The sequence below is a fragment of the Panthera leo genome, chromosome B3, assembly GCF_018350215.1.
Source record: "Panthera leo isolate Ple1 chromosome B3, P.leo_Ple1_pat1.1, whole genome shotgun sequence".
NCBI classification, from domain to species: Eukaryota; Metazoa; Chordata; class Mammalia; order Carnivora; family Felidae; genus Panthera; species Panthera leo.
In genome coordinates this window covers 54,505,516-54,523,481 of record NC_056684.1, presented here as the reverse complement: position 1 = coordinate 54,523,481, position 17,966 = coordinate 54,505,516, and the positions used below count along the sequence as shown (strand labels likewise).

At 36.8% G+C, this 17,966-nt stretch overlaps 2 protein-coding genes and 1 pseudogene across 4 annotated transcripts in view; 1 reads left to right on the top strand and 2 right to left on the bottom strand.

Moving 5' to 3' along the window:
- Positions 1–12,313, bottom strand: part of COPS2 (COP9 signalosome subunit 2) — a 31,304-nt gene extending 18,991 nt beyond the window's left edge. For both annotated transcript variants that reach the window (XM_042942089.1, XM_042942090.1), the window contains exons 1-2: positions 12,170–12,313; positions 589–702 (exon numbers count right to left, since the gene is read on the bottom strand). In XM_042942089.1, coding sequence (XP_042798023.1) covers positions 589–702; positions 12,170–12,223 — 168 coding nt within the window. In that variant the 5' untranslated portion in view covers positions 12,224–12,313. The remainder of the gene's footprint in view (positions 1–588; positions 703–12,169) is intronic.
- Positions 12,314–12,433: 120 nt separating this feature from the next.
- The window catches only part of GALK2 (galactokinase 2), a 140,281-nt gene continuing 134,748 nt past the window's right edge, over positions 12,434–17,966 (top strand). The window contains exon 1 of one of the 2 annotated variants that reach the window (XM_042942087.1): positions 12,434–12,674. In XM_042942087.1, coding sequence (XP_042798021.1) covers positions 12,655–12,674 — 20 coding nt within the window. In that variant the 5' untranslated portion in view covers positions 12,434–12,654. Of the gene's footprint in view, positions 12,678–17,966 lie in introns of both variants that reach the window. The other variant, XM_042942088.1, reaches the window with a different exon arrangement.
- Positions 13,864–14,012, bottom strand: LOC122223502 (annotated as a pseudogene).

Genomic DNA, 17,966 nt, shown 5'->3' with positions numbered 1-17,966 from the left:
TTTCCATCATACGAATTAAGAAGGTTTCCCCAAGAATTACATTTCTCAATGCCATTTTTTAAAGGCTTTAAAAAGGAAACGAGTCTTAAAACGCTTAAGGATAAGTGAGCTAATTTTTAAGTTTCTTCATCAAATATTAAGAACTACTACTTGACTATTACATAGTCCCATAAATCCTTTTTTTTCCCATCTGAATAATCCATTGATAAGAATAATCCAAAAGCGTATCAACAGTCAAGAAATCACCTTACTTAACACTGAAACCACACCTGTGTGATCTGTCCCCGAAGAAGGAATAAAATTGCAGGGGTAATACCTATTGATCATTCATGTTGATTTCCTTTGTCCAGAACCACACTAGCTTTTCAGGACAATGGCCCTGCTCTATAGACAGCTTGATTAGAAAAAACAGGATATCCATTTTGAAATATTTGCATGTGCTGCATAAATGCAAACTTATTTATAGGATTACCACTCAGTATCCAAAACACATTTCTGAGATAAAATCACTTGGAACTTATTTGATCTAAGACATCATTTTAAAAAAATAAACTTTAAGACACAGAATCAATCAGAAAAAATATGAACCTTTTGAAAACTGCTTAATGCTGCTTTTGGGTCATCTTCTTTTAATGCTTTGGAATTATAGTACTGATTTTCCAAATCCACATTTGGCTCGGAGTTACTATCTTCAGAGTATTCCTGTTTGTTAGAAAGAGATACTGCAATGAAAAAGAAACCCACACACTGCCCTGTAAAAAGTGAATACTGTTAAGATGGAAAACCATACATTTGCACAAAACAACCTTGCAAACATAGGTAAAATGTAACTGATACTTAATCCTTATTTAAAAAAAAAAGTAAAAAAGTCAAAATCAAGTGGAGAGAATAGAATCACTTACTTTCAGATCAAAACTACACTTTCCACAGAATTAACAGAAAAGCAAAATGCAAAGAAATAATGGGTTAATGAGCCCCAATTCTGTTGTGGTTAACCTTTTGTTGGTCATGGAACCCAAGAAAAATCACTGTAAATGCTAATTATTACATAAATGCTAATTATTCATCTTAAGTTCTGTAATGTAATTTTCTCTACTCCTTAAGTCTAAATTTCATTATTATAATATGGCCTAACTACCTGGGATGATAATATGCACATAGCATATATACATAGCTATATATATATATATACACACACACACATATATATATATGGCTACATATATACATAGTTAAATATAATTGTATATTAATAAGAATATTTGCTTTTTGTGCACTCCACTTACTCAATAGCTATTTAGTTATATTAATATACTTTAGCTTTATAACAAATCAGAAGAAAATGAATTTATATAACTTCATATGACTTTTATCACATAAATTCACCTCTAAGTACTGAAACAATAAAGTAGAAAGGAAAATTGGAATAAAGCAGCTATTTTGTGGAGTTGTGTCAACAAAGAGTTTAAAATAGTTCCAAGATATTCAATTTAATGATGAAGATTATAAAACATAAAGATTAGTATAATGAAAATCACTGTTTTAAGACACAAAAGTATTTCCATCAGTTGCAAGTTATTCCAAAAGGCAAGTTGACTGTTATATTAAGAATAGTACATGGAAGTAAACACAAAAAGACACACAGTATTAGAGTTCTTTCTAAATCCAAATACTGAGTAAATTTTTTTAAAGATACTCACAAAAAAAATCTGTAATATTTCATAAAGGCCAAAGAATGAAAAAAGTTATAGTGAGCATAGTGCTAGAAAGATCAAAAATATATGAACACAAGATGAATTTTTCCTGTGACCAGCAGATGGAGGGGTATGTCTGATGTTAGTACAAAACCAGTTTTATCTGACCACAGAGGCTTTGTAATGTGCACCCTCTAGAGGACAATTATTTTCTTGTGTAAGGACATGCGGCAGGGACGCAGTCTCACAGATTTGATTGGGAGTTCAGTTATGTTTAACATGAAAATCCTTTGCAACACTTCAATTTCATAATCAATCATTCACTTCTTAACCCTGTAATCTAAGTTTGATTACAACTGATTAAACTAGAAAAGCAATTAATAAAAACTTAATAAATAAATAAGCCAAAATAATGCTATGATAGTGAAGGATTCTGAGATAGGTTTTGAAAGATAAATGGGAGTCTGCATGCTAGACATAAGAGGAGAGGGGAAAGAAAACAGTAGACACAAAACAGCATTATGGAAGGTAACTAAAGAACCAAAGGCAGTCACATTGTTGGAACATAAAAAAGTCTTTATTGATTCTACTTTCAACGTATGTCTCCAATTCAAATTCATGCACTTTCCTCTATCTCCCTCGCTACCAGCCTAGCCTACTAAGTCACTTTGATCTCTCCGCACCCCTCCTTTTACACCTTCAAATTCCAACCTTCTCATGGTAAGCAGCCAGAATAACCTTCATAAAATGTAAATTAGCACGTACATTCCTCTTCTCAAAATGGTTTCATATTGCTCTTAAAATTAACTTCAAAAATTATCAAAATCTTACTCCTGACTACGCATCCAATCATATCTATTAATTAAGCTCTCCCTGATTCATTTTACTGCAGCCACTGTGGCCACCACATAAATGGCCAAAATTCGTTCCCCCACTCTTCCTCTGGTTAACTACTGCATAGTGTCACCTACTCAGGGAAGATGTGGGAGTAAAAATCATAGCTATAAAACCTACTCTACACCTTTGGAAATCAGTTCTCTAGATAACTGTTCAATAACATAAATAGTCAGCTAAACCAGAAAATGATTTTTCTGCAACCCAAATCTTTAGAATACATCCTTCAACTTGGAAATAAGTTGTTTTTATTTGTATATATCACAAAGTCTAAGAATTGGAATCTCACTCAAAGTCCATTTGTTTTTGGTTTCTTAGCCCACAACAGGTTAGAATAAACCAACTATGCCAGGATATGAGTGAGAAAAGGGAAGAGAAAATACTATTTTAAAATAATAAAATTTTAAAACTTCAATTATCTGGAAATTACTGACCTGATTATAACATTGTTGAAGACAAGAACCTTTACATTTCGTACCATGTCTAACACAATGCCTTATCATTCAGTCACTGAATATTTCTTATAGTACAAGCCTGGCTATATACAACTTCTGATACCTGATTGACTCCCAACTAATATTTCTAAACTTTAGGTGTTAAAACACTCCCAAATCACAATGATTAAGATAAGACTTAATCTAGCCCTCAACATTTTGTAAATATAAATATTCTTTTGGTTTTTCATATTACAGCTGACCCTTGAACAACATGAGTTTGAAATGCATGGGTCCACTTACATGGGGACTTTTTTCCTGATCAACATGCTATAGTACTGTAAATGTATTTTCTTATTATGATTTTCTTAATAATATTCTTTTCTTTGCTTACGTTATTGTAAGAATACAGAATATAATACATGTAACATATAAATTATGTGTTAATTGTTTTGGTATCAGTAAGTCTTCTGATCAACAACAGTAGGCTATGAAGTTTGGGGAGAATAAAAAGCTATACATGGATTTTCAAGGGTCAACTGTGTATGGATGAAGTGGAACATATAATATCTTTTGCATAACTGCAATTCAATTCTAAGAGTTACTGGCAAAATGTATAAATACACAAGAATTGGTACAACTGATATGTTACTGACTGGCATTCCTTTTTTTTTTTTTTTAATGTTTATTTATTTTTGAGAGAGAGAAAGTGTGTGCGTGAAGGAGGGGCAGAGAGAGGGGAACAGAGGATACGAAGCGGTCTCCACGCTGACAGTAGAGAGCCCAGTGTGGGGCTTGACCTCACAAACTAAACCATGAGATCATGACCTGAGTCAAAGTTGGATCCTTAATCAACTAAGCCACATAGACGTCCCTGACTGGCATTCTTATAATCAGGCAGTCCCTTGTTATGATCTGCAATAGCATGTTCAAATGGGTTTGAACCAATCTCTGTGATATCACTAACCTGTCATAGGCAGTTTAATGAATCAGTACAAGCTATGTACCACATACAGTAAACTATTCCTTAGTTATTACACTGATATTTTGAGAAGTCTAGAATAATTCCGTTTTGGGATATCTTTTGTTAGATATCTATTTAGATACTTGATAATGATCTTTAGCATAGACCAGTAGTTAAGTGTTGCTCACACAAATGCAAACCAAATCTTTCCCCTCAAGCAATTCATGGTCAGAGACAGATATGCAAATAGCAATGCTATAACATGATAAAAGCAATTAAGAGACACCTACTAGGTACAGTAGCAGCCTAAAAGTATGAATAGGAGTTGCCTGGGGATAAGGAAGGGCATCTGAAACAAAGCAGTTAATATGTGTAAAGGTATGGAAGCTTGAAATGGTATCGCATATTTGAAAGAAGCATGAATAGTCAGATTGGGCTGAAGCACAGGATGTGTATAAAGAACTGATGAAAGATAAACTGGTATCAGAGGAACAGGACAACAGAAGTCTAGCAAGGAGTTTACATCAAGTGGAGCCACTCACTAAAAGATTTTACAAGGAAATAATCGCTTGTGTTTTAGGAAGGTACTCTGGTAGTAACGAAGTAGCCCACTGGATACTCTATAAACAACAGTCTGGTTAAAAGATGATGGAGGTCTGATTTCAAATAGGAGAAAAGGGAGGAAACAAGTGTAAGTATAGAAGATGTCAAATGATATTAAGGATGTAAAATAAAAAGGACCCACCACATGGGTACAGGATAAAGGGAAATAAAGTTATCTTTAGTGCCTATCAATGACTTGGTCACACACAGTGTTACTGATCAGAATAGAGACTATAGGAAAAGTATTAAACAAATACTGCTAAACACAATTCCCCTGTCAGATGAGAAGGGTATTAACTATAATCTGTAACAGTTTAAAGAAAATACTTTTTAAAAGAGAATCTGATAATTCAAACAATAAAAAACAAAAATTTTTAAGAAACAAAAAATTTAAGCAATATATGAAAACACTTGAACGTTGTTAAAGGGATTGAAAAACTCACTAAATTTCATTAAGTACCACCTACTTATATAATACCTCATGTCCTGCCATCTCCCCAAAGCAATCTGTGATCCATGCACACCACCCAAACCTATTCTTCCTTCCCCAAATGTGCCACACAATTCAAAATCTCTGCTTTGACATAAACTGTTCTCTCTGCTAGGAATTCTAAACTACCTCCCCTATTAGCACACTTCCCACTTTTCTCCTATGATGGTTCCTAGCCCTAACACTGCTGGAAAACATATTCATCAAGGTTTGCCTTGTGATACTTTCTTCAACCCTACTTAGGAAAATAAATCTTCTCCTTAGTCAGCTTCTACATGACATGAATCTCTCTAACATGGAGCCTTGTGAGTGTGTTTTGTTCCCACCTCCCCTCATCTCACTACCATGAGCTTCTCAAAAAGCAGAACTTTCTCTTCCTCATCTTGGTATCCCCTGAGTCTCGTATAATACAAAATGCTCAGTAAGTGTTTGTTTAATTGAAATGAAAAGTGGATGAATGTTCGAAAGTAACATACAAAACTATATAGCCAGGGGCAATTTTCACTCTATGCTGGAATGGACCTACTGCTGAACAGGGTCAGTTCCACAGTTCCTAACTTATTCTCCTGTACCTTGTCAATAAAAGTCTGTGAAATGTGATCTAGGAAAACAAGACTCACTATTAACAATGTTCCTCAAGCCCTGACCATGTCGTGACAGCTATACTAGATGCCAGGCACAGAGAGGCAAAGGGCAAGGTCTCACTATCCTTAAGGACTAGATATGATACAAGTCCTAAGTAGCCATTTGTGGTTTAGACATTCATAAAGTTGCTCAAAGTTTTTAAAATTTCACTTAACGCGTCCTAATTTATCTACAGTGTAAATCAGAACATTATTTTATTTATTCCAAACTGTTAGGCTTCAAATTAAATTTTCCAAAGAAAGTCATAAATGTCATTAGACCTGGGCTACAGTTTTGACTCTCCCACTAATTTGTCCTGTAAATTTAAGTAAGTCACTCAGACATGCTGCTTTAGTTTCTCTTATCAAATGGGGGGGGGGGGGTAGGTCGAACCCTCGGAGCTTTCTAATTCCCGCTGAGGTCCATGTGTTTATTTTGAGATATAATATACAAGTACAAATTCATGCTGTTGAATATTCACAGTTAACAGATTTCAGTTAGGGGTAAAAAGCCTTAAATTTATCTTATTCTTAGCATGTAAGAGCTGTCTCCTGTTAACTTATCATTTTAGCTATTCTTGTTTGAACCTCTCCAATCTCATTATACAAAGTATACCTATGAGGTAATGCAACAGGACTTTTTGGAAATGCATCAAAACTTTTATTCCAAACCAATACTTATCCCTGAAGCAGTAATTTTTTTAAAAAGTGTTTCGGGGCGCCTGGGTGGCTCAGTCGGTTAAGCGGCTGACTTCGGCTCAGGTCATGATCTCACGGTCCGTGAGTTCGAGCCCTGCGTCTGGCTCTGTGCTGACAGCTCAGAGCCTGGAGCCTGTTTCAGATTCTGTGTCTCCCTCTCTCTGACCCTCCCCTGTTCATGCTCTGTCTCTCTCTGCCTCAAAAATAAATAAAAGTTAAAAAAAAAATTAAAAAAAAAATAAAAAGTGTTTCATTTTATTTTAGAGAAAGCGCGTGAGTGGGGGAGAGCAACAGAGGGAGAGAGAGAATACATGCTGAGCATGGAGCCTGATGGAGCCCTATGTGGGGCTCGACCCCATGACCTGAGCTGAAATCAAGAGTCAGTTGCTTGACTGAGCCACCCAGGCGTCCTGAAGTAGTAATTTTAAGAGGTAGTAAAATTATTCCAATCATGATACGAATGCATATTATGAAGTAATGCTTCTGAAATTCTGAAGAAACACTTCAGAAACACTTTTGAACAGTTTTGTTCAACACTTTTGAAACAGTTCAAAAACACTAAATATTTCTGACCTAAAACACTATCACCCGGTTTGATGGCCCCACTCATTTATCAAATATGACTCAGAATACAGTTTTCGACATCTATAAAAAAGGATAAAGCCTGATTATCACTGAAGTTTAAAAAAGAAAAAAAGCTGCACATTGTTTATAACAGCAAAAGAAAACAGGCCAAATGCTTAATAAGAGAGAACTGGTTACATAGAGTATGGCACATCCACACAATCAAAGCAGCTGTAAAAAGAATAAGTAAACTTTTGTATACTTTACATGGAATAATCTCTAAGATAAATTAAAAAACAAAGAGAGGGGGAAAAATGTATATTTTGTTACCTATGGGGAGGAATGGGAACTGGACAAATTGGGAACAAAAATAGAAAGGAATCTTTTTATATTTTTTTAACCATGTGCATATATTACCCATTATAAAAAGCTACATGGTTCAGGTTCTGAAGACAATTTTTAAGAACTCTAAAAAATTTTGAGCAATGACATAATTACTGTGTGACCTCTCATGATCAAAGTTAAGAATTTTGCTCATAATTTGTACCCTGGAACCTGTCCCCTTCACACTTCAGCAATAAAAGTAATACAGGTTCACTGTGAAAGGTTTGTAAGAAATAAATTTTAGTTTTCCTGACACTTTTCAGATCTTGTAGAATTTTTTCTATATTTTCCCACTCAATAAAATAAATTTTATTCCTACCCAATAAAATTGTAATACAGATTACATATTTATAGTGGATATATGTTCACTGTGTTCAGAACATTGGTGATCAACCCTTTCTCTCCCAGGTGAGGGCTCTCAATTACAGTGCGCCATCCACAGAGGAGGGCAAGCAACCCATCTCCCTCTCTACAGTGAGCCAGTGGTTCACAGAAGGCTACACAGACATCAGCTGGAAAAGTCCTTCCTAGGGCTTTGCTGTTAGCTCTAGCAAGGAACACCTTTTTGGCTTTGGGTTATAACGCTAGGAAGATGCTGCATTACATCTTGTGAAGGCAATGATGCCAACACAGTGAGGAAAGCAGACCAGGAAGAGAGACAGAAACAGAAAAAAGACCCACTACCATCATCTGAGCCATGAATCCAGCCATATTCCTACTTCCTGGTGATGTAAACCAACACATGCTCTTTTTAGTTTAAGCTTGTTTGACATATATTCCTCTTATGCCCAAGAGTCCTGACAAATAAAACTGATCAAAAGTTTTTCATATCATGGAATATTGTTTAGTAGCATGGTTTGAAGTGCCAACATAGCATTCCACCCCATGGATATATGATAATTCATCTATAACCTTATTAATATCAATAGTATTCCCCTCCTATTGATAACTTGGAGTTGTTTCCAATTATTTACAATTAAACATGTTAAGTTTCTTTTAAAAGCCTCAGCTGTACAATCATATATCATCTTCATGAAGTCTACATGCAACTCCAAATGTGTGTGCAACATAGAAAACACTGGCCTAGACCATAAACAGTATATTGTTTGAAAATATGTACAACATTTTGTCAAATATTAACTTACTGGGACAAGAGTCTCAGAGTGAAATAACCTTTAACATCAAAGCTCCTCATATTGCACAATGATAAGTGATAGTCCTTATACCAAATACACAAATTCCTAGAATCATTCTTTTGCCCTTGTTCTTATATTGCCACTTCTTTTTCAAAGGAGATTACATATCTTTTTGTAGCAATTCAAAATTATTTTTTAAAAAATAGTGTTAGTTTTTAATTTGTTAAACTATGTTCTAGGGTTTTTTATAACACGAGAAAATAAAATTCAAGCCATCATTTGCTGATCTTGTTAAAATGGTAACGAAGTAAGAGATTCCATAAAGATATCCTATAGTTAAGACTGACACCTCTCCTTCCCAAAAAGCAAAGAACAAGTAAATATTCAGGGCATTAAAATATACTAAGTATTAGTATATAGTATAAGTATACTATATATGCTAAGACCAAAAAAAAACCACAACACTATTAAACATTCATTCACTGATCACAGCTATGAGCTTGACTAGGGTAATATAAGACCCACAGATTGGTAATACATTTAACCAAGTGGAATTACTCTACCTGTTTGACAATTTTTTTTGCTTGCAATACATTAAACTCAAATATACCGTGCCCTATCACAGGATCTACTCAAGGATAGATTGTTGGAATGAAGTCAGTCTGTCCTAACTCCTTTCTAAAAAGATTACTAGAAATACAAAGCAACTTCACGCTAGAATGGCTGGACGGTGGAATTGCAATAGTTAACTTACCAATAACCTTATTTACTTAACGAGTGGCAGTAGAGTTATTATTTAGTATTATTAGACCAGCAAATAATCAAGACATTTACCAGTATCATCTCCTACTTCTCCATTTAATGCTACATAAATTCCTATGCTTAGATAATGCCTGTGTCTGCTTCTAATAAAAAAATAAAATAGGTCTTAGAAATAAGAGCTCAAGCAAATTAATTTCTTTCACGCTTGCTTCTTTTTTTTAAACTAAGTTGGTTCTCTTTTCTTCTAGATCTTGGGCATAAACCATTATTTACTTCCTTAGATAAAAACAGTATAGTTTTAGAAACAGATTTTTACTTTGCCTGGTGGTATCCTAACTACCTATTTCCACTAGATGGGACAAGTACAAAAAATGATTTAGGGTATTAAAATTTATCAATAGACAACCTACAAAAGATATGCTGAATATATCTGTGGTCAGAAATACTCATGGCTTTAGTTAACATTTTGACTAAAATGAAGTGATGGCAAATTTTCCCACAAATCATACATTTCTTTTAATAAAAAAGAAATTTCCCTAAAAGAGCAAGTCAATTCTTTGGACTCTTTAAATCGCAAGAAACAACAAGACCCAGGCAAATAACTACGAAAAACCCCCCAATAACTTCTCTTCTGACAACATGTAAGCATGAAATGGCAACCAGCTTCCCTCAATCTTTTTTTAAAATATTTTAAAGTAATCTCTATACCCAATGTGCGGCTTCAGTTTACAATCCTGAAATCGACAGTCCCATGCCCTACTAACTGAGCCAGCTATGTGCTCCCCCCCCCCACCTTAATCTTTCTTTTAAGTAGGCACCATGCCCAGCGTGGAGCCCAACACCCCAACACACACCGGGCTTGAACTCACAACCCTGAGATCAAAACCTGAGCTGAGATCAAGAGTTCATGCTTAACCGACTGAGCCACATAGGCACTCCTAATTTTTTTTTTTAACATACAGTGGTTTAAGGAAATTAACTAAGAAAGCATAAAATAAATTACTAAATAAATTTTATGCCATCAAAAGACTAACTCATAGTAAACAAAGCATAAAAGCTTTCACTACTTGATACAGGACTGAGAAGGCAGAATGATACCTATGTAAGAGATATGGGGGGGGGAGGGAGGACTATTTAACAGAATGCTGTGGGGGAAGAATTCATTTAATTATGTACAGTGTAAAATCTTACTTTTTTTGGTTAAGAAAATATAAGTCAAAACAACTATGTATTTGGCTTTGTATTGTACTGCATTATAGTGTAGGCTCTAAAAAGCTGGGAAAACCTAGCCAAGTTAAACAATATATGTTTAACAATAGAATTCTTGTGAAAACTGAGCACTACATGGGACAGTAAAATTCTCATTTTATGCCTCAGTGTAGGCCATTCCTACACCGCATTTTCAATGATGATCTTCAAGTTTATCACAGTGCTAATAAGTCAGGTACTCAATAAACTATTGTTTAGAAAAGATAAGCAGAAACATTTAAAAACAAAAATAAAAAACAGGCATATTTAAGAGACACTTCTACAGTTATTAAAATACCTGTAATATAAATAAATGTACAAATAAAAATGCACATGATATCACAACTAATACATTCTTAATGCACTTAATGTGCTGCCTACAACTGACTTGGTTTACACAAACTGAAACGTAAAGCAGAAATCAAAACTATTAGCAAAACTCTCCATTCAAGTTTAAGAATGATTAAAACCTCTACTATGATTTTCAGGTAACAGCAAGCATTTCCCTCTACCTTTTGCAAAGGTGCTTTCATTTAAAATAGAAAAATTAATTGTAAATTACTATACAAAGAAGTTTTACACGAATTCAAAACAATATATTAATGTCTACTCACGAATATCTGGCACTTAAAATATAAAATAAGTCAGATTTCCCTAAACATCTACTTCATAACTTTAGGATAATGCAGCATCACTATCACATGCAGGAACCATGCAACAACAACAAAAAAAATTGGTGCTAATTCTTGGTCCGGATAATTTTCCTTAGTTCACACACAGATACTGTTTCTGAATAGCAACCTGTAATGGTAGTGAATTATTTTTGAAAACCTGTAAATCCGTTGATAAGTTAAACCTTGAATCTTCACAGACCACCGTTCAGCTACATACATTCGTTCATTGTTATACGGTTGATATTTTTAACTTTGAATACTAGGAAACCTCTCAGTCAAGAAAAAAAATCCATTGGGTCAATCCCCTTCTCCCTACCTCCCCCACACACCAAAACAAACAGAAAAACCCCCAAAACCTCCTCCCCAGCTTTCTTCTTTAAACAAAACAAGTAATTTAACTACTTCTTTTTCAGCTATCCTTGCTCTGAATTCTCCGCTGCACCTTTACCTTAAACCAAAACGGACCCCATACAAGACTTATTATTAAGCTCTGTTTCCAGGAGACTCACAAGTGGCGTTTCGCGGTCAGGACTGGGAGCAGTAAGGCCCCCCAGTTTTCAGACCCTTGTCTCAGCATTTCGTACTGTCTCAGTTCTAGGGTTAAGAAGAGGAGCCCAGAAAGCTGGGCCTGAGAGGGCAGAGCCAGGGCCTAGACCGCTGCACGATCCCCGAGGCGGCTCCGGAGGTGGGGAAGAGGTAGGAGGCACCGAAAACCGGACCCTGGAGGCCAGGAGTGTCCACGTAAACGAGGAGGCACTCGGACTTGGAGCGCAAAGCTCGGGACCCCCTTTGCTGCCTCCTTTACCCTCCCCTCCCCCATGCTGGAGAAGCAGGGCCCAGGCCCGGTGCGGGAAGGGGGAGGAGGTAAACTCGTCCTGTCACTGCACCGAGAGACGGGAAGAAGCACATGTTTTACGGGGAGAGGCCGCGGTGGCCCCTGCCCCAACCTCTAAAGCCAGACACCACCTCTAACCCCACAGTTCCGTCCCCTCCGCCTCACCAGGTCGTAGTCCTCCTCATCATCGCACATGAAATCATCCTCCATGTCAGACATCTTGGCCGGGAGGGGGGGAGAGGGAGGAGAAATTGGAGACAACCTCCTCCCACAATGCTCCACGGCTCAGAGGCGTCACTCGCAGCTTCTCCTCGCCTTCCCGTCGCTCTTAGAGGAGCAGAATGTTTCCTCCCGGAACAAATGCGCTCGGTATCGGGAGGATTCACTACGACGCCAAAAGGGAGTGCACTGCCCCTTCTTCCTGCGAGGCGGTTGGTGCCTTAGCAACTAAACCTAGCAACTGGGGAATCGTCTAGTGCTGAGGATCTCCGCTGAAGGGCCTTGGAAACCTTGAGCTCACACTGAGCAGTTTCCAGCCTCCTGGGCAAGGGAACAGTCTCTTCCCTTGCCTGGGACTCTGGAACCATTTCATTCTGGTGAAAGTAAGAGGCACCGTAGGACCAGAAGCCTTTCGCGGAGAAAAGGCTGACATGCCCGTCCTATTTGACAGGTAGTAGTATTTCTGCTTCATCTATTTGCCATTTTGCCCACATATTGTGGTGGGTATTCCTGTGATGTTTGGAGACCTTTTTAGCGGCACGGTTTACACCTAATGCGTGTTTGTAGTCGGCAAAACGATACTGTGGCTGTCCCACACCGTTAAGCATCAATCAATTGAGGCGCCTAAAGTCTTATTAAGTTGTTCAACAGGTTATAAACTGACCTTTACTGCCCTTACCCGAAATTGAGGTAACAGTAAACGACTGGTTTTTAAAATATGCATTATTGTTGCACAAAATCATTAGCAGAATTCAGAATGAAAAAATAAACACGAAATACAAGGGGGAAACTGCGTTTCAAACAGCACTTTCAATATAAACTTCCAGTTCTGTTCACTTGAATCCACAAATTTTATATAGTTATAGCACAGATATAATTTCGGATTATTTTTACACCAAGTTATGTAACAACATGGGACAATATATTGGGGGTCCCATTACATGGGACCGTATATTCTTGGCAATGATCATTTTACATTTTTTTTTAACGTTTTTTAAATTTATTTTTGAGACAGAGAGAGACAGAGCATGAACAGGGGAGGGGCAGAGAGAGAGGGAGACACAGAATCTGAAACAGGCCCCAGGCTCTGAGCTGTCAGCACAGAGCCCGACGCGGGGCTCCAACTCACTGGACCTTGAGATCATGACCTGAGCCGAAGTGGGACGCTTAACCGACCAAGCCACCCAGGCACCCCGGCAATGATCATTTTAATAGTTGGGTAATAATCCCTTCGTTGAATGTACCAACTCATAATGATTTACTTAAGCATGCCATTATTGTTACACATTTAGAATATTGCAAAACCAGTATTATTTTAAACAATTTTGCAGCTAATATATTTGTCAGTTTATTTTTTTCTTAGGAAAAAGCCCAAGAGGAGGAATTACAGTCTGGATTTTTTAGTAATCATTGAATTGTGATCTTTTTGGTTATAGTTATTAAAAGTTATATTTATAACAATGATACTGCCTACCTATAAACAAAGTTTTTCCCTAATAGTCTTTTCCTCGCACCGTTTTATTGTGAGAATTTCAAACATACAGAAAAACTGAAAGAATAGTCCAGTGAGTATGTGTGTACCCACTATCAGATTTGTGTTTGTGTATATATTCCCTGAATCAATGGAAAGTAAAATGCAGATATCATGATACATCACCCTTAAGTGCAGCTATGTATATGTCCTAAAACCAAGGACATTTTCTTATGTTTTCTGATTATTACATCAAAAAAATTAATAATTCCCCAATGTCTTCTACACTTGATCTTAGCCAAAAGGCTGAGAAGCGATCCCCGATGTCTTCTAATACCAAGTCCATATTCAAAATTCCCCTGTAAGACATAGGATTTTTGAATTGGAAGAGCCTTTAATGATATCACTTTAGGGTCTAAGGCTTTCCAATCATGGCAGTTCATTAGATTATAACTTCCCAAATCCCATACCAGAGATTCTGATTCAGTAGGTCTGGGGTAGAACTTAGGATCCATACTTGTAAACCTTAAAACAAACCAAAAAAAAAAAAAATCTCCCTATAACTGAGGTGACTTTACATCCTAGTTTTCTGAGACAGCCCTGATTTAGTACTGCTGTCCCAGAATAATAATTGTCATCCATCACTCTCAGAAGTTTGAACCATAAGTCACATGGTTACTTTACCTGAAATCCATAATTCTTCAAAAGAGAAAATAGAATTCCAAGGTGGCTAAGAGGTTTATTTGCTCAGAGTAATCAGAACTACATAGTTGTGCTTTCTATTTGTATAGCAATTTTGCAATTATCTGTTAACCATGTACATAGTGATCACATGAATAAAACTGCATGTTGATTTACATTGAATTTATTGATATAATTTTCTGCTTTTTAATGTAATTCTTTTACAATGGAAAAATAATTATTCAACTTAAGTTAGTGACTAGGAGCACTAGAAAAACTGCAGCTAAATTTTGAGCATAATATTCTTAGTCATTTACAAATTTAACCAACCCAGTCTGGAAATTTTCTAAGACAGAGAAAAAGGTTTTCACAGTGCTTGGGGACACAAGTCCTAAAAAAATGTTTGTTGAATGAATAAATGTTAATTTTTCTTTAAAAAGTTTTAAATCTTTATATATTTATTTATTTTAACATTTATTTAGTTTTGAGAGACAGAACACGAGCAGGGGGCAGGGCAGAGAGAGAAGGAGACACAGATCTGAAGCAGGGTCCAGGCTCTGAGCTGTTAACACAGAGGTGAACATGGGGCTTGAACCTGCAAACCTTGAGATCATGACATGAGCTGAAGTCAGATGCTTTACCAACTGAGTCACCCAGGTGCCCCATGTTTATTTATTTTTTGAGAGGGAGAGAGAGAGAGCGTGAGCAGGGGAGGGCAGAGAGAGAGGGAGACACAGAATCCGAAGTAGGCTTCAGGCTCTGAACTACCCGTACAGAGCCAGATGCAAACCCATAAACAATGAGATCATGACCTGAGCTAAAGTCAGACGCTCAACTGACTGAGTGCCCCTAAATGTTAATTTTTTCTGTGCAGGGAGTGCCCTTATAGCTATCTCTATGCATCAAAATATTTTCTGTCCTTAAAGATCCATTTGTCACCTCACTCAACCTATCCTGAATACTTTGTGCAATTATGATAGTCTTTTTTTCTTGACATCAATTTTATTCAGTGGTAAATAATACATTTTTTAAAAATGTTAACAGGGAGCATTGATGTGATGTGATGCCTTTGTAGAAAGTGGATCCCAAGTTTTAAAAATATATATTAAGGGCGCCTGGGTAGCTCAGTCGATTGAGCATCCAGCTTTTGATTTCAGCTCAGGTCATAATCCCAGGGTTGTGGGATTGAGCCCCGCTTTGGACTCCATGCTGGGCATGGAGCCTGCTTAAGATTCTCTCTCTCTCCCTCTGCCCCTCTCCCCTGGTCTCACTCTCTCTCTCTCTCGAATAAAAATAAAATAATATAAAGATATATATTAAACACTTTATTAAGGTATAATCTTATCAGCTTCATTGAGATACAATAGCTGCACATCCTTAAAGTGTACACTTTGATGAATTTTGACATATGTATACACCTGTGGAACCATTACCACAACCAAGATAGTGAGGATATTTATTACTGCAGAAGTTTCCTCATTACTTCTTGGTAATCCTTTTTCAACCCTCTTCACTTTTCTCAGGCAACCACTGATCTACTTTTTGTCATATAGATTATTTTTCATTTTGTGAAATTTTATATAAATGAATCATACATTATGTACTCTCTTTTGCCTGGCTTCTTTCACTCAGTATAATTACTTTGAGATTCATCCATATTGTTTCAATTGGTTTCAATTGATTGTTTCTTTTTATTGCTGAGTGTTCCATTGTATGGATATCTTACAAGTTCTTTGTTAACTTGTTGATGGATATTTGAGTTTTTTCAGTATTTAGCTTATACAAATAAAGCAGCTAGGAACATATGTGTACAAGTTTTTGTGTGGACATATGTTTCATTTCTGTCCATGGGGTGGACAGACTGAAGGTGGTCTTCTTATTACCCATGCTCTTGGATAATCCTTTTCCATTGAATGTGGGTGGGATCTGTGACTTGCTTCTAACCAATAAGATATAGCAAAGGTGATGTATGTGATTATGTGTATATAATTATGTTATACAAGATTGTAAACTCATCTTGCTGGAGAGACTCTATCCCCCTTGTTGCTTTGAGAAAGTAAGAGGCAATGTTATGAAGGATCATGTGTCAATGAGCTGAAGGCACCACCTGACCACAGCAAAAAGCTGTGGCCTTCACTCTGGCAATGCACAAGAACTAAATACAGTAAAACCTTGGTTTGCGAACATAATTCGTTCCATAACGCTTGTGACCCAAAGCACTTGTATCAAAGCAAATTTCCCCATAAAAAATAATGGAAACATAGATGATTCATTCCACAACTGAAAAGTATTCATATAAAAATGATTACGATTCTGTAATGTAAAATAATAAAGAAAACACAAAATATGAAGAAAAATAAATTAACCTGCACTTACCTTTGAAAACCTTTGTGGCTGGTTGTGAGGGAGACAAGAGAGGAGTGTTATTATGTAGGACGACTTTCACTATCACTAGCACACTAACAGAATCACTGCTATCTATTGGCTCAATGGAATCTTTTTCTTTTCATACAACTTTAACAAGGAACCTATCCAATAGCACTTGCTTTTGCCTCCTTTTGAGGATTTCATAGAAATGTGACATTGCATTGTCATTAAACAGATTCATTGTTAGCACTGCTACAGCCTTATTCGGACTTGCTTTTTGGGTGGTGCTTTTCTACAAAATTTGGCACTGTTTCCCACATTTTACACATCTCCCTAATTTCATTTGAAGTGAGGGATTCCTCTGCCTTTTTCCCCTCCTCCTCTACAGACAAGACACAGATGTAGACTTCTTATAAAATCTTGCAATTTCGGCCACTCACATACATCATTCGTATTTCTCTATGGTTTTCTTCTTAACTTTCACAGTAATCATCTTCTTACTGCCGTTCTTTTCAACCTCTTACTGTACGGGGGCCATTGCTCGCATGGATGTTGGCTATAGTACAGTATTAATAATCTCTTGTCATATACTGTATTTAATATAACTGGCAATAAGGCAGCTGAGGAGAGGGTCTATATCTGCAGGCAGCCTGACCTAGAATGAAGCAAAGCATTCCTAAGCTTACTGTTGTATGGAAAAGCAAAGGACTGTCCAAAAGGTGCCTTGAAGTGACAAAAATATACTAGTGCCAGTTGTGGGCACCTTCCAACATTCTGAAAAATCACTGATTTCTGCCAAACACTGTGGCCTGAGACTGAGCATCTGAGCATGGGACACAGTCACCCACAATCCCTCAGAGAGAGTGAGAGCGAGAGAGAGAGAGCGAGAGAGAGAGAACCATTGGCTCAGTTGTGATCATGTGACATTCAGCATCATGTACTACTCGTATTGCAAGACATTGCTTGTTTGTCAAGTTAAAATTTATTAGAAATGTTCGCTTGTCTTGCGGAACACTCACAAAACAAGTCACTTGCAATCCAAGGTTTTACTGTATTGCTAACAGGTGGTCTTACAAATGAATCTGTCCCCAGTTGAACCTCAGATAAGACTTTGTGAGATGCTAAGCCATACCCAGCTAAGCCTACCCTGACTCCTGAACCATAGACATTATGAAGTAATTATACTGCTAGGTTTGTGGTAATCTTATGTAGTAATAGATAATG